Source organism: Taudactylus pleione, unplaced genomic scaffold, assembly GCF_031769625.1.
Source record: "Taudactylus pleione unplaced genomic scaffold, aTauple2 ptg000690l, whole genome shotgun sequence".
NCBI lineage: Eukaryota > Metazoa > Chordata > Amphibia > Anura > Myobatrachidae > Taudactylus > Taudactylus pleione.
This window is the reverse complement of record NW_028285092.1, coordinates 3277046-3303658: the sequence shown is the minus strand read 5'-3', so window position 1 is coordinate 3303658 and position 26613 is coordinate 3277046. Positions and strand designations below refer to the sequence as shown.

The 26613-nt window shown below is 44.0% G+C and overlaps 1 protein-coding gene across 1 annotated transcript in view; it reads left to right on the top strand.

Moving 5' to 3' along the window:
• ANKRD44 (ankyrin repeat domain 44) overlaps positions 1 to 26290 on the top strand; it is a 1197127-nt gene extending 1170837 nt beyond the window's left edge. Inside the window, exons 27-32 of the mRNA XM_088456231.1 lie at positions 7136 to 7221; positions 16612 to 16703; positions 16967 to 17068; positions 24570 to 24709; positions 25980 to 26053; positions 26182 to 26290. Of these exons, the coding sequence (XP_088312357.1) occupies positions 7136 to 7221; positions 16612 to 16703; positions 16967 to 17068; positions 24570 to 24709; positions 25980 to 26053; positions 26182 to 26290 (603 nt within the window). The remainder of the gene's footprint in view (positions 1 to 7135; positions 7222 to 16611; positions 16704 to 16966; positions 17069 to 24569; positions 24710 to 25979; positions 26054 to 26181) is intronic.
• The last annotated feature ends 323 nt before the right edge of the window (positions 26291 to 26613 follow it).

Below are 26613 nucleotides of genomic sequence, written 5' to 3'. Positions count from 1 at the left end.
CGCGGCTACAGCCCACACAATTCACAAAGACAGAAAAAATAAGAATATTTTTATTGTTTGTATAGCACACTTTGAGGGTGTCACCACCCTTTAACAGACAGACGCACGCTTGTCGCTGCTGCTTTAAGGATGCAGGTGCGGCTACAGCCCACACATTTCACAAAGACAGAAAAAAAAGAACAATATTTTTATTGTTTGTGTAGCACACTTTGAGGGTGTCACCACCCTTTAACAGACAGACGCACGCTTGTCGCTGCTGCTTTGAGGATGCAGGTGCAGCTACAGCCCACACAATTCACAAAGACAGAAAAAAGAAGAAGAATATTTTTATTGTTTGTGGAGCGCACTTTGAGGGTTACACCATCCTTTAACAGACAGACACACGCTTGTCGCTGCTGCTTTGAGGATGCAGGTGGAATCTAGACGGGATTTGGAACCGGGGACACACTACCTCCATCAATTGTTTAAATCCCACTGCACTAATGGCGGATACCGGACGCACGTCTAACACCAACATAGCAGTCAAGGCCTCGGTTATACGTTTTGCTTCAGGATGACTGCTGTCGTACTTCATCCTCATCGCTAGGGACTGTTGGAGGGTCAGTTGTTTAGTAAAAGTAGTGATGTTCCTACTTCCTCTCTGGGATGATGAACAACTCCCAGCAGCAGCAACAGCACTAGGAGGAAGTGGTTCTTGATCTTTCCCTATTTTATTTTTATCGGAGAAAGTTTGGTCCTCCATTTATGTTATATTGATATATACGTGCGGCTAAAGCGCACACAAACACAGAAAATATTTTTTTATTTTTGCTGGAGAGTAGTGCACTTTGTGGGTTACACCACCCTTTAAGAAATGAGCCAGCCGGCTCTTTACTTATGGGACACAGGCGCACGCTTGGCACTACTTTGTTGATGCACGTGCGGCTACTGCGCACACAATTCACAAAGACAGAAAATATTATTTTTTTGGTTTGGAGTGTACTTTGGGGGTTACAGCACCCTTTAACGGTCAAGCCAGCTGGCCCTTTACTTATGACACAGGCGCACGCTTGGCACTACTTTGTTGATGCACGTGCGGCTACTGCGCACACAATTCACAAACACACAAAAAATATAATTTTTTTAGCACTTGGGGGGAGCACCCCTGATGGACAGAGCACCCCCTGGACAACACTACAGCACCCCTTTAGGACTGGGACACTGCACAGGACTTTGGAGTGGACACAGCCCCTATGGAGAACTGACTGCACAACACAGTCCAGCCAGCCCCTATGGACTTTGAAGTAGTGGACACAGCCCCTATTAACAACAGCAGCACAGCACAACACAGCCAGCCCCTATGGACTTTGAAGTAGTGGACAACAGCAGCACAGCGCAGCACAGCACAACATTACTCTGCACTACACTACACTACACAGCCCAGCCAGCCCTAACTCCCACCCTCCCTCTTCACTGTCCACAGCCGAGTGAGAAAATGGCGCCGAAGCGGGTACCTTATATAGGATCCAAAACCCGCGAGACCCGGAAGGTGGGATGATGACGTTTTGCCTCGATTTCAGATCCGAGTCAGGCGGGAAAAGTCGAGCCTGACTCGGATCTGACTGGATCGGGGGGGCTCGGATTTCAGAAATCCGAACCCGCTCACCCCTAATATATATACACTTTTTGTGTTTTTTTTGGTTTTGGATCTGGATATTTCTTCGTGTTTTGGATCTGGATTGGTTTTGCCAAAACCACCCTTCCGTGTTTTGGGTTCTGGGTTTTGTGTTTTGAATCTGTATTTTTTTTTTAAAAATCATAAAAACAGCTAAAACAGAATTTGTGAGTTTTTCTGCTCCTATGCTATTATTAACCTCAATAACCTTAATTTCCACTCATTTCCAGTTTATTCTGAACACCTCACACCTCACAATATTGTTTTTAGTCCAAAAGGTTGCACCGAGGTAGCTGGATGACTATGCTAAGCGACACGAGTGGGCGGCACAAACACGTGGCCCATCTAGGAGTGACACTGCAGTGAAAAACTAGGCCCCTAACAGTACATAATGCAAAGAAAAAAAAGAGGTGCAAGATGGAATTGTCCTTGGGCCCTCCCACCCACTCTTATGTTGTATAAACAGGACATGCACACTTTAACAAACCAATCATTTCAGCGCCAGGGTCTGCCACACGACTGTGGCTGAAATGATGGGTTTGTTTGGGCCCCCACAAAACAAGCTGGCAATTAATCTGTCCCTGCACAAACTGGCTCTACGGAGGCAAGATGTCGTCCTCATCCTCCTCATCCACCGATTCTTCACCCTCTTTAGTGTTGTGTACATCCTCATCCTCACAGAGTATTAATTTGTCCCCGCTGGAATCCACCACCACAGGTCCCTCTGTACGTTCTGGAGGCTGGTCTTCCTGGAAGAGTTGATAATTAATTTTTATGAACATTATCTTCTCCACATTTTGTGGAAGCAACCTCCTATGCCTTTTGTTGACAAGGTTCCCGGCTGCACTAAACACTCTTTCAGAGTACATGGGCAGCACAGATGGTGTAATGGTTAGCGTTACTGCCTCACAGCAATAAGGTCATGGGTTCAATTCCCATCATGGCCTTGACTGTGTGGAGTTTGTATATTCTCCCTGTGCTTGCGTGGGTTTCCTCCGGGTACTCCGGTTTCCTCCCACTCTCAAAAAATATACTGGTAGGTTAATTGGCTCCCAAAAAAAAAAAAATATTAACCATAGTTTGTGCATGTATGTGTGTGAGCATGTGGTAGGGAATATAGTTTGTAAGCTCTACTGGGGCGGGGACTGATGTGAATGGTCAAATATTCTCTCTGTAAAGCGCCACTGAATATATGTGCGCTATATAAATAACTGATAATAATAATAATAACAGTACACACTGGAGGGGGGGCAACTCAGGTAAAATAGAGCCAGTTTGTACAGGGGCCTCCAAATTGCCTCTTTTTCCTGCCAGTACAGGTATGGACTGTCTGACATCCCTACTTGGATGCTGTCACCAATGTAATCCTCCACCATTCTGTCACTGGTGACAGTATCATATGCAGTGACAGTAGATATGTCAGAAATTGTTGGCACGTCCTTCAGTCCGGACCAGATGTCCAAACCGGCCCTTGACACAGGCGCTCGCTTGGCGCTGCTGTTGTGTTGATGCACGTGTGGCTACTGCGCATACATTTCGCACACAAACACAGAAAAAAAATAATTGTTTATTTTTTGTGGAGTGCACTTTGGGGGTTACACCACCTTTTAACAGACATGGGACACAGGTGCACGCTTGGCGCTGCTCCTTTGTTGATGCACGTACAGTGCACACAATTCACAAACACAGAAGAAAATGTTTTATTTTTGTTGGAGTGCACTTTGGGGGTTACACCACCCTTTAACAGACAGACGCACGCTTGGCACTGCTGCTTTGAGGATGCAGGTACGGCTACTGCGCATACATTTCACACACAAACACAGAAAAAAAAGAAGATTATTTTATTTTGTTGGAGTGCACTTTGGGGGTTACACCACCCTTTAATAGACAGACGCATGCTTGGCGCTGCTGCTTTGAGGATGCACGTACGTAATTGTGCGGCTACAGCCCACACAATTCAGAAACACAGAAGAAAATGTTTTATTTTTGTTGGAGTGCACTTTGGGGGTTACACCACCCTTTAAGAGATGAGCCAGCCGGCTCTTTACTTATGGGACACAGGCGCACGCTTGGCGCTGCTCCTTTGTTGATGCACGTGCAGCCACAGTGCACACAATTCACAACACAGAAAATATTCTGAGGACAGGGATACGTTCCCCCGAAACGTAGATTAAAGCACCGTCTTTTTTCATTCATCTTTAAGTCTCCGAGTGCCGCCTGTTGCAGGGTGTGTGTGTGTGTGTGTGTGTATATATATATATATATATAATTTATTTTTATTTTTTTTCAACACAAAACTTATCTGCCACTCCACCTGTGCAAAGTAATTTTCACCTGAGGGACTAAATGAGTACAAGGGAGGGGGGGGAGGGGCGCATGCAGAAGTTTTGCATAGAAGTCTAGCACCGGTCCTGCCGCTGGTAACCAAAAGTCAGTGGGCATCCAGCAAATGGAGTAGGCAGCAGTGGCGTCTCTCCCAGTCTGGCACCTCCCTCCGGCATGGGGAGTGCATTGCGCAGACCCTGAAAGCAAGTTAACAAAAAGAATATAAACAGGTAAGTGTTAACAAAAATTCTTTTGGATTGGGTACGGGATACTGGCACTCAGGATCCCCGTAGTCAGAATCCCAATGCTGTCATCCCGACAGGGTTAGGATACTGTCAGTTGTCAGTCAGTATCCTAACCCTCCCACTCTCCCTACCGCTAACCCGAATGCTTCCTACCTGGTTCCTTAACCTAACCCTCACCCCTAGTACTTAAACCTAACCTCCCCCTTCACTCTATCCCTCCACCCTTACTGCCTATACCTTAAGGCACACATCCACTTGCCGATTTCTTTGAGCAATTGAACGATAACGATATCGTATGTTAGGGGATGATTGATGTGCCTACACTGAGCGACTGCTCGTTCAGTGTAGGCACAGCACAGACTGTCAAATGGCTGCACGATTACAATGTTATAATAGTGCAGTCGTTTTGAGGTCTGCTAGTGAATGTGTGCCCATCCACTTAATTTCTACCTTCTCCTTCCACATTAGTATTATTGCATACTTGTCAACTTTTGAAAATGCTTTTCAGGGAGATTGTGAAAGCCTCACCTATACGATTTGCGCTGAAGAGGACGTGTGCGGCACTGCTGCTCCATCTGTGAGGAGTACCATAACATCCAACTTAACATTCAACTGAAATTGAGCCAATAACCAGTTACATAGATTTTTTTTCCCAAGTTATATATTATAATGGGGCAATATGCAAGTGTATCACAGGAGGCTGTGCTTTTAACCAAGTTTTTACATTTTACAATCAATGCAGACTAGTCACATTAAAATCAAAAATCTGCAATGGTCACAGAAAGAACCTCAGGGAGATTGCTAAACCCTTCAAGGAGTCAGGGAGATAACCATTATGTCAGGAAGCCTTCCTGACATTCAGAGAGAGTTGGCAAGTATGCATTTGTATTGCCATGTTTACTGATCATGTATTGATAACATTTCAAACATTTTGGCTCATTATGTAAGTCTTAATTCTCATTTACAATTGAATTTCTTCAGAAACACCAATATATGTATCTGCTGAAGTCAGAGAAAGTGATCGGCATATTATAATAAACTTCTAAAACTCTTACCTCTATATTCTAATAGTTCTTTATCTTTAGAAAATGTTTTGGATCCACACTTTTTTTTAATATACTGCCAGTCTGCTTGGGCTCTTGAAATTTCTAAAAATATTTAACAAAGGGTTTATATCCTTTCTGGCATCCCCAATATTCAAATCCATTCAGATAGCCTGCCAAGACCCCCCTGATGCCATTTCAGTCCTTCACATTGCTATATATGCCACTACCATAGTAAGGCATTAATGTAGTGGAATAAAACTCACAGGAATCAGCTCATTTACCAGGCCCGACCCTGATAGCTGAAACCTGCAAACTTCCAGATGGTGTAGCTTTCATTTGGGTAATTGTGGCTATAAATTAAAGGTTTTTGGGAGGTTATGGAGCCAATACTTTTGCGAAAACCATATATAAGTAGCAATTCTAAAGCATTTTACTGGTGTGCTGTCCACTTCATTAGAAAGTGTCAAACCATTAGAAATCAGAGATTAAATATATAATTCGCAGTGTCAAATAAATCAGGTCATTATAGGATAAACTATCATACCACGTCCATTTTTTCAGTCTCATTAACTTTCTCATACTTACCTACTCTCCCGGAAGCTGCGGGAGGTTCCCGATTTTTCTGGTAGCCCCCCGCACCCCTGGAAGAGTAGGCACTTCTCTTGCACCCTGCTCACTTGACTAGGAAGTGGGCAGGATACATGAGAAGTGCCTACTCTTTCAGGTGGAGAAGGCGAGGCCTAGTGACGTGATTCTATTACAATCGAGTCTTTTGATGCAATTATATGACATAAATAGTCTGGCTCCACCCCCCAACCGGCTACCTGCATCTCCTCTCCGGGCTGTATGTTCTAAATATATATGCTTATATACTGTACTATTTACTGTATATCATATTTTATTTCATAGTGAGCATATTAAACAGAACTATAGAATAATGAGACTAATTGAGCATACCGTGATGACAATATAGAACATGCTCCTGAGAGTTTAATTTTTTTTTTCAAATTAAAAATAACAATCAATGAAGTAATGAAAAGCTTTCTTTGATAAGTCAGAATATCTGTAGTGACATATACAGTACACTGGTATATTTTATTGTTTTGGCTTGAAGACGGAATCTTGTCAGATATAAAATTAGAAAAAACATTGGGGCCTATTCATGATGTTAATTATCCCCAATAATTAACATTCTAACTCACCGCGCCTGCAGGAGCAATTCATCATTGCTCCAGCGCGGTGACAGCTGATGCAAAATCAGCTGTCCCCGCGAGCAGCTTCACTGCTCCTTTTCGGAGCAGTGAATCTTTTCACTGCTACTTTCAGAGCAGTGATGGGTGCGTATGCGTGACCTACTGGTCACGCATGCGCACAAGAGCCCCGATGTCCGTCGGAAGGAGTCAGACAGGGGCGGAGGGATCCTAAAGGATCCCTCATCACAACCCAGACCTCTTTCTCACAGGGAAGGAGCCAGTTGCGAGCCGGAGCAGGAGCATGCACCATCTGAAGATAGCGAATGCTCCCGCAGTTAAGCTTCGAAAATATAATTTTTGTAGCTTGATGAATTCTGTCCCCATACTTGTGTATGGGGACAGCGGGCCATTCCACAAAAGGAAGGTAAGTAGGAGATATCTGTGATATCTCCTACTTTACCTTCTTGAATAATGGCCCGATAACTTCATTTTTACAATTGCAGGTGAAAATGTTTTTCACCCTCTTTTGTAAAAATTAAGTGATGATGAATAGGCCCCTTAGTCTTAGTGTAATCCTTGTCTAATTGTTCCAACCATATGCGTCATATTGGGTTTGATTTTTTTCTCATTGTGATTTATTGTTAATATACAGTATTTATTTTTTATTTTCAGGGACATGAAAAGTGTGCCCTATTGATCCTTGATAAGATAAAAGATCAAAGGCACCTTATTAGCGCAACAAACAATGCTTTCCAAACGTAAGTTACTACTACTACTACAATTTTTTTTTTTTTTTGCTTTCAGTATATATTGTTTTGGCATAATGATGAATTGTAAAGCCATCGATGGTTATTAAAATAAATGTATAGTCATTGAGAAGTTTTAATGTGTGCATACTGGGCAAACATTTTATTCTGGAAACATGGAAATGATAATATCTACATGACAATAAAGTGGAGAAAAACTGAGATTATATGTTTTAAAGCATATTTATTATGTATATAATATAGTTATAATAAGTATTACAGTCAAAATTGAAGATGAGATGGTAAAAAGAAGAATGCTATAATAATTATTTCATATTATATTTACTTTGAATGCTTTTAGACACCCCACAAATGTAAAATAATAGTTGTTTTTTGAGAAAAACATTAAATTTCAAGTAAACATCTACCATAATACTGTGATTCCTGATGAAAAAAACCTGAAAGCGTCTCCCACAGAGGTCTATTACTGCAGGCAAGGCAATTAAACACCAATGCAGAGGTCTATTACTGCAGGCAAGGCAATTAAACACCAATGCAGAGGTCTATTACTGCAGGCAAGGCAATTAAACACCTTGCTATATAATCAGGGTCGGATTGGGAATTTAAATCGGCCCTGGAAAAAACTGTGAAAGGGGCCCTATGTGCGTGCGCCTTTGGCGCGCGCCCAAAAAGTGGGTGTGGTCTTATGGCAGGGGGTGTGGTCTAATGTCAAATGCCATGCCCACAAGCCACTCCCCCTATTTTTTATCATGCTGGGGGCATGCCCATCGCTCCAGGAGCTGATAGCCATGCTCACAGTCCCTCTCTCTAGTGAATAAGCACAGCGAGCATGTGAATGAGTATTTTCTTACCTATATGATTTCTCTGCAATGAGGGAACCTCCGAAGAAGTTGATCCTCCCTGGACAGGCAGTGTCTTGAGTCGGTATTTACTATTCATGCAGGAGATCATATGGTCTGGAAGCCGCCTGTTTGTGTTATAATAATGACAATGTCATCAAAATGCAACATAGGTTCAACCAGATACTGTAGTAACAGAATTTTTGGGGCAGGACAAATGAGTTTCCCATATTAAACAATTAATATTAATAAAATATATTTGCTCATTTGGTTCCACTTGCATCAGTAATATGGTTTTGTTAAGATTGTTGTCTTATGAAGATTATTGTCCCCCAGTCTTTTCTTCTAATACTACCAGTGGTCCTACTATCCTTTATGTGTGCCTCCAGCACCATCGCCTTGGGTGTCCCCAATGCCATCATCCTGCATTTTCCCAGTGCCATCATCTTGCGTCTCCCTAGTGCCATTATCCTGCATCTTCCCAGTACCATTATCCTGCGTCTCCCTAGTGCCATTATCCTGCGTCTCCCCAGCAGCATCCTCCTGTCTTGGCACATTATAGCCCCCCTCCCCAACACACAGATCATATTTCCATTTCACAGAATAGCCCCCATCCCAACAGACATCCCAATCCCCCATCCCAACATCCCTAGCACAGCAGATCCCCCTCAGACAGATCATCTCCCCCTAGCACAGCATAGCCCCCCTTAGAGATCATCCCCCCTTAGCACAGTATAACCCCCCTCCCCAGGCAGATCATCATCTTCAATTAGCACATAATTACCCCTCCCCAGAGATAGATCATTTTCACCCCTAGTAGAGCAGATCCCCCTCCCCCTCAGACAATCATTTGTCCTTACCAAAAATAGATCCCTCCCCCACAGACAAATCATATTAATATAGAATAACTCTCCCCCCCCCCCCTCAGGTCATCATTAATTCCCCCCACTCCCTCAGACAGATCTCTATCAGCCACAAAAAAAAGAGACCTGACTCCTGCATGCAGGGGCCGGTGGCAGTCTCCCAGCCAGCCAGCCCACCCCCTTTTGTCTCCACTGCGCTGCAGCTACTTAATTAAACCCAGGTCTCTCAGACAGCCAGCCCCGATTCTCCTCTGCACTCTGTCCCCTCCCCAGGCTGTGAAGTTAACACTTCAAAGCCTGGGGAGGAGACAGAGTGCAGTGGAGAAATCGGGCTGGCTGCTTGAGCATCCATTAACTTACCCCACCTGCCGCCGGCTGTGGACCCACGTGGCGCCTGAGCACTTTTGCTCCAAGGTGCTAGCGCACGGTGTCTGACGTAGTGAGTCCCTTCTGTAAAGCGGCAAAGCCTCTTCTCACCATAGAGACGGGCTGCGGTGAGCTGACAGCGGGGCTGTATAATGAAAAAAAAAAGAGAGCCGGCTGACGTGATTCTGGGGGCGGGGCCACAGTTGAGGAGCGGCCCCAAAGACCAATCGGCCCACCAGGATTATCCCCGCTAAAGGTAACGGCCAATCCGCCCCGGTATATAATATTTGATTACTGATCTTTTGGCAGTAAATGAAATACTGATGTGTTCACATACATCTTATTTCCTTGCTCATTAAACAGCCCTTCTAGTTGCGCTATGCTATGGTGTGACTTGTTAGCGCCGAGCCTATTTTCATGTAAATTTTTATCTTCAAAGCGTCTTATTTGCAAAAGCCATGTGAATAGGACGCACAAGCAGCTTCTGCTGATTACAATTTTATGCAGCATGCCTATACTCTGTGTGCGACTGCAGGTGTATCTGCATGCGAAATGCTACGTTACAGTGTTAGACGTTGACACTGTAACGTAGTGTTTAGCATGCAGATACAGCCGCAGTCGCACACAGAATATAGTCATGCTGCATATCATTTTAATCAGCAGAAGCTGCTTGTGCGTACGAATAAGACTTTAAAAAGTTGCACAAAAAGACGTTCAACGCTACTGAGATCACGGCACTCACGCATTATGTTTAACGCGACTTGTAGCACACGGAGGTAAGATGTATATGGCCACATCTGTAGTGTGAGGGTTGCAGGAGCTAAGTTAGAGATATTTTATGAGATTCAATGGTTCTCCGTCATCGATGGTACAAAGCTCCCTGATGTTTTATTTTTCTATTTGCTGCCAAGACACAGCCTAGCTTCCCCCCCAAGTTTGGCCCATGAAGCCCCACCCCCACCTTTGATTTGCCTGCCATTCATTTAGTAATAAATCAGGGCTGACCATCGGTGAAGGAAACAATGGTTCCACTGTTGATGGTTTAATCACATCAAGGTTAACCATCAATGGTATCATCGCTGGTTAAACCACCACTGTTGATGGTTTATTCACATCAAGGTTAACCATTAATGGTATCATCGTTGGTTAAACCACCAATGGCTATCCCTAGAATGTACTTGATAAATGCTAACTCAAAGCTGGTTGCTAACTTGTTTCATCAACTTGCAGCATGGATTGTTTTTATAGCTTATTTGTGTGTTTCACTTACATATAATAAAAGTAATGAGCCTGAGCACCCAGAAGAATGAAAGTAACCCATCAATCTGATTCTCCTGCAATGCCCTCTACCAAACCCTCCAGAAAAGAACAATCATTGTATTACCTAGAACAAATGTTATATACAGACAAACACAGGCCCTGATTCAGAGCCGCACGCTCTGACAAAGCGCTCGCTCTGAATCAGGGCCGTCCTTCTGAATTTTAGAGTGGCCTCCTGGCCGCTCGTATAGCTGTGGGTGACCACCCACAACTATAGCGAGCGGCCAGGAAGATGGTCACGATGGTCAAGACCATCGCGACCATCGGGCTTGCGACAAGACCCTTGTGGTAGTCCCAGGTCTCGTTTCCGCAAGCCCTGGTGTGCTTTCGGCTCTATCAGAGCCGAGAGCACTCCCACTGACATAATTTGTGATGTCAGTGGGGCAGGCCCCAGACGGTAGGCGTTTCCATGGGAACGCCTCCGTCTAGGCAGCCACGCCCCCGGCACGCCCACCAAAGGGGGCGTGCTGTCACTCACCATCGACAGCACGCCCCCTTTGTAGCGAGACCCATAGCGACGGCTTGCCCGTCGCTATCCGGGTCTCGCGCATGCACACGATGGAGCCACCTCCGTTGTGCGCATGAGCACTGGGCTAACATCGACCCGCTTGCGAGTGCTCAGCGCTCGCGAGCGGGTCTGAATTAGGCCCACAGTTCCACTAAATTCGGATAGTGAAAATAAAGATAAATTCTCCCTTTGTTGCCTTTTGCTTTGAGCCTGTTTTGGCATGAGATGAACATTTGGATTTCCCCAACTATAACTAAAACTTCAAAACTCCTGAACTCTACCAAACACCCCTGGAAGATTGTGTTTTCAATATTTTAATGTTCATCATGATGCAAGCCTAGTAAAACCTACAGTATGGCTCTCCAGCTGTTTTACCAGCTGACTGATGTTGGGACTTGTAGTTTCACAACAGCTGGAGAGCCACAGGTTAGCCAGGCCTGACATAAAGCAACCCTGAATCTAAACACTATTTCTAAGCATTAAGGATTAATATTTTAAGATTCATCCAAATATTAACTACTTTTATAAGAGACTGTGATGAATACTGAATTTAATTCATAGTGTTTGATTATTAAAATGTATAGTTTTGGCTCTGAATGAAAAATTACAAGTGGTTACCATCAACCTCATATATTTGCACCTGCCCTTGACTGCAGGGCCGGTGCTAGGTTTGCAAGTGCCCTAGGCAATTCTTCATTTTACCGCCCCTGCTCCCCTTGGTTTTCTATCCACTTGTTCAGTTACCTTAGGCCATCATCTCGTCTCATGCTGTTGTCATCCAATCCTCATCTGTGTCTGCTCTGCCTCCAGTGCTCTCCTCTGACCTGACCTAACAATCTGCAGTGCTGTGTTTCAGCAGCCGGCTCCTCCAGTCCAGTGGCAGCGTTGCAACATCATTACATCACGTCCGCAACGCTGCCAGAAACAAGTACCACCTGTAAATTGGGGCTTCGAGTACGGGTGCTGCACCATCCTGGTGGTGCTCCCTGTGTGATGGGACCCTCACACAGGCAGCATTACTAGGCCCTACCAGCAGCATGTAAAGGAAGGATGTTTTGAGAGACATCTTTCTTTTTTTTGCTCAGTGGATTCTCTGGCGCCCTCCACAGGCCGGTGCCCTTAGGCAGCTGCCTAATGGTAGAGCCGGCCCTGCTTGACCACCCATATAAAGTATGAATTTCGCAGACATGTATTTGTCTGTGTGTCGGACTGCATGTGCTTAGAACAGGGCTAACATGACATTGCTGTACTCGACCTACCTCAGAATGTCCTTTTTCCTTCCCAATCCTACCTCTGCAGGCTAATGTGGAAATAAATGTCAGAATCATGCAAAACTGCTTAAGCACATATGGCATAATTCTTACTCTATAACAACACCTTAGAGTTTTGCCAAATATAGAATCCAACCCTGAATTATCCCCAGTTTGTATAACAATAAATTATACTCCTGTGTGCAAAATTTGGAATTTGAGTTTTGACGTATGACAGTGTCATGAAGTGCGCATGAAAATGGGAATTCTGGTATCTGTACCAGTGCATGTATAGGTACATGCCCACATTTATCATTGCAACCTGAAGATCTCTGTGCATAGTTACCAGCTTTCCGGCTGCAGCCAGATCGGCACAGCGTGGGTCATAGCACCACATACAGTAGGGGGTGGTATAAGGGTGTGGCGCCGCATAGGAGGCAGTGTGGGTGGTGTGGCGGCTTCTTTGCACCATCGTGGCCATGCCCCTTACTATACAATGCAGAGATTGCTGGCATGGTACAGTGATGGCATGGCTGCAATGGCACAATTCAGCATGAATTGTCATCTGCCACCCAGACCACCCACTTCACCCGGTAAGTAGGCGACTGGGGACGGGTGACGTCTGGCTCTTGGAGACTTGCCCACATTTCCAGGTGGTCGGGAGCGTTTCCTGATTTTTGGGAGCTTCCTGACCATTGCGTAAGAGTAGGCAAGTATGTAATTTTGGACAAGCGGAAAAGAGCAAATGCAAGATTTCAGATTTAAGGTCTTATGTTGTGTCTTTCTTGAGAATTCTGCGCCTGCTTCTGCTACTAGGAGTTCATTTTCATCCCAGAAGGGGACCAGTAAGAGTGCTTTCCAAAACAATTGACTGTTAAATAATCCTTTGCAAAGATTCCAGTTAAAACTTTTCCCAACATGTACATGGACATTAAAAAAACATAGTTAGTTCAAACTGTCATTGTACCCACTGTCCACTTAACCAGCACAGATAGACAAGCAGAACAGAGCAAATGCAAGATTTCAGATTTAAGGTTTAAGTCTTATGTTGTGTCTTTCTTGAGAATCCTTGAGTGCCATGCCTGCTACTGGGAGTGGATTTTCATCCCAGAAGGGATGAAGATGTTGTTTCTTCTTCCCAATGGACACAGATCTGAAGAGATGTAAAGAGCTGTTGATAAGCAAATTGTCAGCTCAAGTGGAACGTGATGCAGTGATCGCTTCTCCTTCAGTTTCTCCAGCAAGTGCATATGCTGAGAAAAAACTAAACTTTCAAAACACCAACTGGTGATGCAGTTGAGTCAACACAATCAAGTTTTAACATCTGGTCGGGTCAGAATTGCCTACAATTAATGACACCTCTACCGTGACTCTATCTGATACGGTTACCATTCAAAGAATGGTTGAGGACTATTTAAAAAAATGTAATGATAGCATCCAATTAGGCATGTTAGACAGTCCATTTGACTACTGGCTGGAAAAAAAGGTCATTTGAAGGCCCTTGCACAAACTGGCTTTGCTTTACTTGAGCTGCCCACCCTGCAGTGTGTACTTAGAAAGAGTTTTCAGCACAGCCGGGAACCTTGTCAGTGATCGGCCTATGAGACTACTTCCCCAAAATGTGGAAAAGATGATGTCCATCAAAATGAACTACAAATTCTACGAGAAATACCTTTACCGTCATTTACGTGCAAAAATTACAGAGGCACCTGTAATGATGGATTCCAGCGGGGACAAATTAATATTGTGTGAAGAAGATGATCACCCCAGATTATACCAGCGCCCAAGCCTATATCGTCATCCAATCCTGTGTTGTGTATAAATTACCACTGCGCACCCTGTTAGATTGGGGATTCATTGTCCACTTTAGTGGATGTGAGCTCCATTTTAGTCCATATCATCATCACCACACCCCCTACACATCTTCTGACCTGGGCTACAGGAGGAGCAGCTACACTCTGGAATACGGTTGCATGGAGTTGTCCCTCTGACTCGCTGAATTCAGGTAGAGGGGCCATGGGTAGGGAGTAGGGACACTATAATCAGAGAACACAGTTTTAGCTGCTTTAATCCATTTTTTAAACCATATCCTCTATTTTCACCTTTTGAAAATATGTTTATGTGAATCTCAGGCATTTGTGATGTCATTATGTTTAATATATTATGCACATTATTTAGCACTTTGTTGTGCTCTTTGTGTCAGCATGTAGACTAATCATTTATTCATGATTGAGGAAAGAAGTGAAAAGTTGCATTTTCTATTGTTATAACAGTGTTATTAAATTGTAAAATTGTGAAGTTTCCACTTAGTATCACAAGATTTTTTTATGAATAAGAAAAGATTAACACACTGCGCTACCACTTACAGTGTCACAATAATTTTTACAAATACACTGTGTCACACTGTTAGTGGAAAACGCAGTGTGTTCAGAAAAAATATTGTGACACTAACAGTGTGACAATATTTTTTACGAATACACTGCATTTTCCACGTAGTGTCACAATATTTTTTACGAATACACTGCGTTTTCCACTAACAGTGTGACAATATTTTTTACGAATACACTGCGTTTTCCATTAACAGTGTCACAATATTTTTTACGAATATATTGCGTTTCCACTTAGTGTCACAATATTTTTTACGAATACACTGCATTTTCCACTAAGTGGAAATGCAGTATATTCGTAAAAAATATTGTGACACCGTAATTGGAAAGCGCAGTGTATTCGTAAAAAATATTGTGACACTGGTAGTGGAAAACACAGTGTATTTGTAAAAAATATTGTAACACTGTTAGTGGAAAAAGCAGTTTATTCGTAAAAAATATTGTCACACTGTTAGTGGAAAATGCAGTGTATTTGTAAAAAATATTGTGATACTAACAGTGTCACAATTTTTTTTACGAATACACTGCGCTTTCCAATTACGGTGTCACAATATTTTTTACGAATACACTGCGTTTTACACTAACAGTGTGACAATATTTTTTACGAATACACTGCATTTTCCACTAACAGTGTGACAATATTTTTTACGAATACACCCCTGCAGCCCCTGCCCCTGGATGGACACAGCAACCCCTGGATGGACACAGCAGCCCTGGATGGACACAGCAGCCACTTCCCCTAGATGGATACAGCAACAGCAACCCCTGGATGGACACAGCAGAGATGGTCACAGCAGCCTCTGGCCTAGATGGACACAACAACCCCTGGATGGACACAGCAGCCCCTGGATGTACACAGCAGCCACTGACCCTGGATGGACACAGCAACAACAACTCCTGGATGTACACAGCAGCCACTGACCCTGGATGGACACAGCAACAACAACCCCTGGATGGACACAGCAGCCATTGACCCTGGATGGACACAGCAACAACAACCCCTGGATGGACACAGCAGTCACTGCCCCTGGATGGACACAGCAACAACAATCCCTGGATGGACACGGCAGAGATGGACACAGCAGAACCTGGATAGACTCAGAAGCTCCTGGAAACAGCATCCCCTCTTGGATGAAGCACAGCCCTGACAGCCCGGGACTCAGCAAGCAAATGGTGCCGATCAATATGGGCGAGGGACTTTTATACTATCCAAAAAGCCGCAAGAATGCTATACAGCAGGATGATGACATTTTGCCTCGCTTTGAGATCTGAGTCAGACGGGAAAACCCGAGCCGGACTTGGAACTCGCCTCGGGACTACAAGTTCGGGTGAGAACCGGACCTGCTCATCTCTACAAAAATACACTTTACCCTATAAAGTAAATATGGAAGGTGCAAAACGCACCTGGTAAGCCGATCCCTCCACCCTTCCCCCTCACTTTGCCACAAATGATCCTCAGCATTCAACAAAAAATACTTCTCTCTGACCAGCTACTGTGAATTGATGTGGATGTTTTATATTACTGGCTCCTCCTTCTCCATCTCCCCCTGAGATGTTTCTATCTTAGTACATGCTGCTAGTCAGTATGCTTTGTGAATACATTTCGTGCAAAAATTATTTTGTACTCCAATTCCTGCCCGTGTTTCAACCTGGCTTGCGATGCAGTGTGAACGGGTAACCTGGGTGTGAACAAAATCTCGGGTGTGACCCAGCATTGCAATGTGAAAGGGATAGCAATCATTTATATTTGAGTTTTTCATTCAGTTCCATTTTAATTATGTTTTTTTTCTATAAATTTGTAATAGATATATGTACTGTATTGATTATTTTACCTCTTTTAAATTGTAGGCCACTTCATATAGCAGCACAAAATGGATGTAAGTCAGTTGTTGAGCAACTAATGAGTAAAGGAGCGAGTGTCATTGCAATTGATGAGAATGGTAAGTGATATGTCCATCAGTTTGAAGTTAAACAAATGTTAATTGCTTATTGTTTTATGAGTTTGCTTCATTTCCTCAAAATGTAAATAAGAATAATTACCCGCTTGTTAGTATTTAAGAATATTAGAAGCTACAAGCCTCATGATTTTTAGTGGCACTTGAAAGGGGTTCAATTATTGCTTATCATATACAGATTTCATACAAAGCAATTTACTTGTTTGAGTTGATCATCATATTCAGGTGTGCTTTACCTTTATTAACAGTTATTCACTCTGTTATTCTATGGAACAGACATTACAGGCTCAGCAAATGTAAGGGAATATTTTACATACAGTATATTGATGTCACTTGTGTGTTTTGTAGGGGTGTGCACCGGCCACTTTTTGTGTTTTGGTTTTGGATCTGGATCTGGATCTTTCTTCGTGTTTTGGATCTGGATTGGTTTTGCCAAAACCACCCTTCCGTGTTTTGGGTTCTGGGTTTTGTGTTTTGGATCTGTATTTTCTTTTTTAAAAAGCATAAAAACAGCTAAATTCAGAGAATTCTGCTATTATTAACCTCAATAACCTTAATTTCCACTCATTTCCAGTCTATTCTGAACACCTCACACCTCACAATAGTGTTTTTATGTCCAAAAGGTTGCACCGAGGTAGCTGGATGACTATGCTAAGCGATACGAGTGGGCAGCACAAACACGTGGCCCATCTAGGAGTGGCACTGCAGTGGCAGACAGGATGGCAGTTTGAAAAACTAGGCCCCAAACTGTACATAATGCAAATGCAAAGAAAAAAAAGAGGTGCAGGATGGAATTGTCCTTGGGCCCTCCCACCCACCCTTATAAACAGGACATGCACACTTTAACAAACCAATCATTTCAGCGCCAGGGTCTGCCACACGACTGTGGCTGAAATGATTGGTTCGTTTGGGCCTCACAAAACAAGCTGGCAATTAATCTGTCCCTGCACAAACTGGCTCTACGGAGGCAAGATGTCATCCTCATCCTCCTCATCCACCGATTCCTCACCCTCTTCAGTGTTGTGTACATCCTCATCCTCACAGAGTATTAACTCGTACCCGCTGGAATCCACCACCACAGGTCTCTCTGTACGTTCTGGAGGCTGGTCTCCCTGGAAGAGTTGATAATTCATTTTTATGAACATCATCTTCTCCACATTTTGTGGAAGCAACCTCCTACGCCTTTCGCTGACAAGGTTACCGGCTGCACTAAACACTCTTTCGGAGTACACACTGGAGGGGGGGCAACTCAGGTAAAATAGAGCCAGTTTGTACAGGGGCCTCCAAATTGCCTCTTTTTCCTGCCAGTACAGGTACGGACTGTCTGACATGCCTACTTGGATGCTGTCACCGATGTAATCCTCCACCATTCTGTCAATGGTGACAGTATCATATGCAGTGACAGTAGACATGTCAGAAATTGTTGCCAGGTCCTTCAGTCCAGACCAGATGTCCAAACTTGGTCCTGCCTGCCCTGCATCACCGCCAGCGGGTTGCTTAGGATACCTAAGTTTTTTCCTGGTAGCCCCAGTTGCTGGAGAAAATGAAGAAGGAGCTGTTGACGTGTCACGTTCCACTTCAGCTGACAGTGTGTTCACCAGCAGGTCTTTGCACCTCTGCAGGCTTGTGTCGGCCGGAAAGAGAGACACCACATAGGCTTTAAACCTAGGATCGAGCACGGTGTACAAAATGTAGTGGTCTGATTTCAACAGATTGACCACCCTGGAATCCTGGCAAAGCGAATGAAGGGCTTCATCCACAAGTCCCACATGCCGATCGGAATCGCTCCGTCTTAGCTCCTCCTTCACTTTCTCCAGCTGCTTCTGCAAAAGCCTGATGAGGGGAATGACCTGACTCAGTGTCTGAACTGACTTCACGTGTGGCAAGTTCGAAGGGCTGGAGAACCTCGCACAACACGGAAATCATTCTCCACTGCGCTTGAGTCAGGTGCATACCCCCTCCTTTGCCTATGTCATAGGTGGATGTATAGGCTTGAATGGCCTTTTGCTGCTCTTCCACCCTCTGAAGCATATAGAGGGTTGAGTTCCACCGCATCACAACCTCTTGCTTCAGGTGATGGCGGAGCAGTTTCAAGAGTGTTTGCTGGTGCTCCAGTCTTCAGCACGCAGTCGCTGAATGGCGAAAGTGGGCAGAAATTTTTCGGGCCACCCAAAGCGTCTCCTGCATGCCCCTGTCGCTTTTCAGAAAATTCTGCACCACCAAGTTTATTGTGTGAGCAAAACATGGGACGTGCTGGAATTTGCCCAGATGTAATGCCCGCACAATATTGGTGGTGTTTTCAGATATCACAAATCCCCAGGAGAGTCTAAGTGGGGTAAGCCACTGGGCGATGATTTCCCTAAGAGGTTGTCGGCGGTGTGCCTCTTACTGAAACCGGTGATACACAGCGTAGTCTGTCTTGGAATGAGCTGGCATTTCTGAGATGCTGCTACTAGTGACGCTGCTGCTGTTGCTGCGTAAGGTGATACATCTACCCAGTGGGCTGTCACAGTCATATAGTCCTTAGTCTGCCCTGTTCCACTTGTCCACATGTCCGTGGTTAAGTGGACATTGGGTACAACGGCATTTTTTAGGACACTGAGGACAATTTTCTGACGTTTCTGTACAGTCTCGGTATCGCCTGCCTAGTGAAGTGGAATCTTGACAGGATTTGGAACCGGGGACACACTACCTCCATCAATTGTCTAAATCCCACTGCACTAATGGCGGATACCGGACGCACGTCTATCACCAACATAGCAGTCAAGGCCTCAGTTATACGTTTTGCTTCAGGATGACTGCTGTCGTACTTCATCCTCCTCGATAAGGACTGTTGGAAGGGTCAATTGTTTAGTAAAAGTAGTGGTGTTCCTACTTCCTCTCTGGGATGATGAACGACTCCCAGCAGCAGCAACAGCAGCAGCGGCAGCAGGAGGCGTAGCAATACAGGATCCTCCGGAGGAATCCTGGATAGGAGAGTCAGTCATGCCAGTGACATGTCCTGCAGGACTACTTCCGATCCTGACTAAGGAGGAAATTGACGAGGAGGGAGTTGACGGTGTGGTTTGCAGGCGCTTGGATACAACAGGACAACGGGATTTAGGTGTCCCTGGACTGCTTACGATCTTAGCCAAAGTTTCTGAACTTGACAGTAACTTTTTATGAACGTGCTGCAGGTGCCGTATAAGGGAGGATGTTCCTAGGTGGTTAACGTCCCTACTCCTACTTATTTCACCTTTACATATGGTACATATGGCAAGACAGTTGTTGTCCGGATTTGGATAGAAATATTGCCAGACCAAAGAGGTGGAGTGTTTGGTCTTCTGCCCAGGCATGACCGTGATGGGCTTTTTCATCCCACGGACAACAACTGTCTCCCCCGGAGCCTGATTTAAACAAACCACATCACCATCAGAATCCTCCTCGCCAACTTCCTCCTCTGCGCCAGCTACACCAGTATCCTCATCCTGTTGTACTTCAACAGTGACATCTTCAATTTGCATATCAGCAAGTGGACTGTGGGTGCTCCTTTCAGCACTTGCAGGGGGCGTGCAAATGGTGGAAAGAGCCACCTCTTCCCGTCCAGTGCTGGGAAGGTCAGGCATCGCAACCACCACCACACTTGGACTCTCCTTGGGGATTTGTGATATCTTCTTAGAACACACAGTTCTTCGCTGTGCTTTTGCCAGCTTAACTCGTTTGATTTTTTTAGTGGGAGGAGGGCTTCCATCGTCATGTGAAGCTGAACCACTAGCCATGAACATAGGGAAAGACCTTAGCCATTCCTTGCCACTCCGTGTCGTAAATGGCATATTGGCAAGTTTACGTTTCTCTTCAGATGATTTAAAAGTTTTTTTCAAGGTCATTTTCCTGAACTTTGTCATTTGGGATTGTATGTGCCCTCGACTATGACATTGGGCATCGGCCTTGGCAGACGACATTGATGGCATGTTATCGTCTATGTCATGACTAGTGGCAGCAGCTTCAGCACTAGGAGGAAGTGGTTCTTGATCTTTCCCTATTTTATTTTTATCGGAGAAAGTTTGGTCCTCCATTTATGTTATATTGATATATACGTGCGGCTAAGGCGCACACAAACACAGAAAATAATTTTTTATTTTTTGTTGGAGACTAGTGCACTTTGTGGGTTACACCACCCTTTAAGAAATGAGCCAGCCGGCCCTTTACTTATGGGACACAGGCGCACGCTTGGTGCTGCTCCTTTGTTGATGCACGTGCAGCTACAGCCCACACAATTCACAAACACAGAAAATATTTTTTTATTTTGTTTGGAGTGCCCTTTGGGGGTTACAGCACCCTTTAACGGACAAGCCAGGCGGCCTTTTACTTATGGGACACAGGCGTACGCTTGGCGCTGCTCCTTTGTTGATGCACGTGCAGCCACAGTGCACACAATTCACAAACACAGAAAAAAAAAATTATTTTGTTTGGAGTGCCCTTTGGGGGTTACAGCACCCTTTAGCGGTTAATCCAGCTGGCCCTTTATTTATGGGACACAGGCGCACGCTTGGCACTACTTTGTTGATGCACGTGCGGCTACTGCGCACACAATTCACAAACACAAAAAAATATATTTTTTTATTTTGTTTGGAGTGCCCTTTAGGGGTTACAGCACCCTTTAACGGACAAGCCAGCCGGCCTTTTACTTATGGGACACAGGTGCACGCTTGGCGCTGCTCCTTTGTTGATGCACGTGCAGCCACAGTGCACACAATTCACAAACACAGAAAAATTTTTTTTATTTTGTTTGGAGTGCCCTTTGGGGGTTACAGCACCCTTTAGCGGTCAATCCAGCCGGTCCTTTATTTATGGGACACAGGCGCACGCTTGGCACTACTTTGTTGATGCACGTGCGGCTACTGCGCACACTATTCACAAACACAAAAAAATATATATTTTTATTTTGTTTGGAGTGCCCTTTGGGGGTTACTGCACCCTTTAGCTGTCAATCCAGCCGGTCCTTTATTTATGGGACACAGGCGCACGCTTGGCACTACTTTGTTGATGCACGTGCGGCTACTGCGCACACTATTCACAAACACAGAAAAATATTATTTTTTTTTGCACTTGGGGGAAGCACCCCTGATGGACAGAGCACCCCCTGGACAACACTACAGCACCCCTTTAGGACTGGGACACTGCACAGGACTTTGGAGTGGACACAGCCCCTATGGACAACTGACTGCACAACACAGTCCAGCCAGCCCCTATGGACTTTGAAGGAGTGGACACAGCCCCTATCGACAACAGCAGCACAGCACAACACTACACTGCACTACACTACACTACACTACACAGCTCAGCCAGCCCTAACTCCCACCCTCCCTCTTCACTGTCCACAGCCGAGTGAGAAAATGGCGCCGACGCGGGTACCTTATATAGGATCCAAAACCCGTGAGACCCGGAAGGCGGGATGATGACGTTTTGCCTCCATTTCAGATCCGAGTCAGGTGGGAAAAGTCGAGCCTGACTCGGATCGGCCTCGGATCGGGGGGCTCGGGGCTGTTCGGATTTCAGAAATCCGAACCCGCTCACCCCTAGTGTTTTGTATATTATATTTGTATATGCAGCTTGTTCCCAGTGTTTACAAACTCCATTGGAAATTGTTTCTCAGGATCAAACAGGTGGTAACCTGTTTAGGCAGAAAGCAAATGCCACATTAATAAAAATAACTTATATTTAAAAACAAAATGCAATAAAATGCAGTTTACACGACAAAAATTTCTAATTCAAGCACTGCTACTGACTGTTAATCGATTCAGTTGTAATATGCAGACACATATTCAATTGACTGATCCATACAGTACTCATTTACACCCATATGTACTAAGCTGCTAAAGATATAGCTACCTCTGCGAGGTACTGTACCATACTTAGAGCAGATTTAGATTTTCTCTGTTCTCCTATATTGTACAGGAATGTAGTTTAAATCCCGGCTGTCGGGATGCCGGCGCTCAGAATGCCGGTACCAGAATCCCGACACCAGTCAGAATCCCTGCACCAGCATCCCGACTGCCGGCATCCTGACGGTAAGCAGTGGTGTTAGGGGGAGGATTAGAGGTTACTGTTAGGCGCTAGGGAAAGGGTTAGGGTTAGGCACTGGGGGAAGGGTTAGGTTTAGGCTGCGTGGGGAAGGATAGAATGCGGGGAGAGAGTTAGGTTTAGGCTGTGGAGGGGGTTCGTTTTAGGGGGAAGGTTAGGATTCTTACCGACAGGTGTTGACATCCTAACACTGTCAGGATGCCACTTCCGAATTTTAACCACCGGGATCCCGAGCGACGGCATCCTGTACCTAACTTATCATACAAGTATACTGAATGATTAGAAGTGTCATTCAACCTCCTAGTTTCATTCACTCTGGCTCTAGTCAGTCCTGTCCTGCGGCTCCAGTTTCAGGTACAGTTGAAACTCTGAATCTGACAGTTTCTACTGGCCAAATAGACTAAGCTGGTAAACAAGCCACACCGGCAGATCTTATACAAAATATGGCAAATAGACTAGAGAAACATTAATTGACTCAAGGACAAGTGATGCAGTTCCTACAGGAAGTTTCTACCCGTATGGATACCATTTAGCAAACAATCATTCCAGCACAGTGTCACTAGCTCTTCAGCACCATTTCTGAGATTACCTATGCCAGGGAAGTTTGACAGTGAACCAAAATTATGCAAATGATTCTTTAATCAGTGTAGGATTCATTTTGAACTGCAGCCTCACAACTTCCCTTCGGCTCGCTCCAAGACTGCCTATATAATATCCTTACTCTTTAGGTCAGCCTTGCAATGGGCCTCACCACTCTGGGAATGTTCAGACCCTATCTGATTATGAAAGATTTATTGAAACTTTTACGAAAATATTTGATGAACCTGGCTCCATCTACTGTGACATTTTGTGCATTATCCAAGGATTTCGAACTGTGGCTCAATGTGCCATCCAATTACATACATTGGCTTCTGAAGTCAAGTGGAACAATAAAGCCCTGCTTGTTGTATGCTGGCAGGGGCTCTCTGACAAAATCAAGGAACTACTGTAGCCACTAGAGAACTCCCTACCGAATTGGAGAAATTAATCTCACTATGTAATAAAGTTTGTTTCAGAGAGAGGCAAAGTGGAAAAAAGCAAGAATCATGTCATTCCTCATTTTCAAACATCAACTTCATCTACTGAAGAACCTATGCAAATGAATTGCCCTAAACTTTCTGCTGAAGAACAACAGAGGCATGTCAATAAAAATCTACAGATGTGTCTATATATATCTAGCCTCCTTGCGCATTAAACAGCCCTTCTAGTCGTGCCATGCCGTGGCCTGACTCGATAGTGCCAAGTGTCTTTTTGGGCAACTTTTTAACCTTCAAATGCGTTTTATTTGCACAGCGATGTGAATAGTATGCACAAGCAGCTTCTGCATGCGAAACGCTACATTACAGTGTCACATCCACGGACACTGTAATGTAGCATTTCGCATGTAGATCTAACCTCAGTTGAACACGGAATATAGGCATGCCGCATATCAGTTTAATCATGTGGACATCCTATTTGCTTCGCTGTGAATAAGACACATTTGAAGGGAAAAAGACACACGAAAAGACACTCGGCGCTACCGAGTCACACAGCACTCACGCAGTATGTGTAATGCGAATTGTAAAGCATAGAGAATAGAAGTATGTGGACACATCTGTATGCTTATACTGTGGTTGTCCAGGACATGATATCTTATCTTGTTATAAGAAACTGGGAAACTCTTGCACCTAACAGCATCCAGAGAGGCTTGTCTAGGAGTGACTGCGCACTCTCTGGCTCATCCTGATTGTGTTTTCCCTGTTACCCTAGAAGTTAATCAGGGTATTGAAACTTTTGCTGCTCTTATTGACTCCAGGGCAGCAGAAAATGTTGTTTATTCCAAAACTGTACACAAATTAAAAATTCCATTTGATTCCTTGTCAGCACGGCTATACCTTAGAACTGTTGATGTAAGTCACATTCCAGGGGGACTTATTACTCATCAAACAGCATCTATCAACTTGAAAATGGGAGTATTACAGTCTGAGGAAATAGTTTTAGATCATCTCTCATTCTTTGCATCCTGTAGTGTTGGGTTACCCATGGCTCCAAAAGCATAATCCTCACATAGACTGGTTAACTCCTCAAGTCTTAGCTTGGGGTGAAATATGCAAACATACTTGTCTCCAACTAATATTACCCACTCGTAATACTCAGACTTCTTACTCCCATCCATCTAAACAAAAGTTATTAACATATTTTAGCAAGCAAGTGGCAGAGAATCTGCCACCCATAGACTGAGATTGTCCCATCAATCTACTCCCTGACAAGACTTCCCCTAGATCCAAGCCATGTCTGACTATATCAAAGAATTTCTGGAAAGGAGATTCATCCATCCCTCAAACTCTCCTGCTGGGGCTGGATTCTTTTTTGTAAAAAAAAAAAAAAAGTTGGCTTACATCCTGGCATCGACTATAGAGAGTTGAATGAAATTACCATAAAATACCAATATCCACTTCCATTGATTTATGAAGTGTTTGACAGGTTAAAAGGAGCAACTTTATTCTCCAGTTTGGACCTTCAAGGTGCTAATCTTATCAGAATCAGAAAAAGAGATGAATGGAAAATAGCATTTAATACTCGTAAAGGCCACTATGAATACTTGGTAATGCCTTTTGCCCTTAGCAATGCTCCTGCTGTCTTTCAGAAATTTCATAAACGAGATATTCTGGGACATGCTTTACGTCTGTGTAGTAGTCTATCTGGGTGATATACTTATCTTCTCTCCAAGATCTTCTCTCCAAAGAAAAAAAACTTTTACTGCGTGTTAAAAGTGTGCTTTTGAAGTAAAAACCGTTCATTTCCTGGGCTACATCATTTAAAATTCAGATTTGGAGATAGACCCTTCCAAAGTCCAAGCAATTCTTGATTGACCACAACCTACAACCCTTAAAGGAGTCCAGCGGTTCCTGTTTTGCCAATTTTTACTGGAAATTTGACATGGATATTTTACAGTGGAAGCTCCCATCTCTGCATTGAAGCAGTTCCCTCACAATGGGCAGAAGAAGCACGACATGCCTTCCATCTTCTCAAACAAGAAATTATATCTGGTCCAATCCTTAATCAACCCAATACTTGAAAGAAGTTATTGGAAGTTGACACTTCTTCAGTCGGAATTTGGGTTGTACTAACGCAATATGAAGACGACTCACAACTATATCTGTGTGTCTTTTTCTCCAGGAATGTCTTCTTGCAGAGATGAATTACGCATTTGGAGAAAATAAGTTGTTAGCAATGAAACTGGCACTTCAAGAGTAAAGACATTTGCTAGAAGGGCCAGATTTCCTATAACCATTTTTGCTGACCATAAAAACCTCTTATATCTGAACACCGCAAAATGTGTAAATCCTCATCAAGCACGATTTTCTCTGTTCTTTTCCAGGTTTGAATTCCAAATTAACTTTCGTCCAGGGACTAGTAATAAAAAAGCTGATGCTCTATTCCGTTCTATGGAAGAAGGGTGTCCTATGCTTCCTAAAGGAATGCCTTAATATTAATCTAATCCCCATTGCTGCCACCTCTGTCAACAGGCTATGTATCAACAGTAGTTACAATTTAGAGCACCAATCCCGCAACAGCCATCTATTGTGTAGTTTATAGTTTACAGTTTTGTTTGTCCCTTCTCCAATTAGCTGTTACTCTGTATCTACAGATTAAATATAAAGTTTGCTGAGTTGCTACCCACTATTTAAACAATATAGAAATCACATTTACAAAGGAGAAAAGTAACTAGTTTTATCGGGTGCACTGGGACCCACATTGGTAGTTTAAAATGTAATATTTTTAATAGGTATGCATTGAAATATCTCACAGT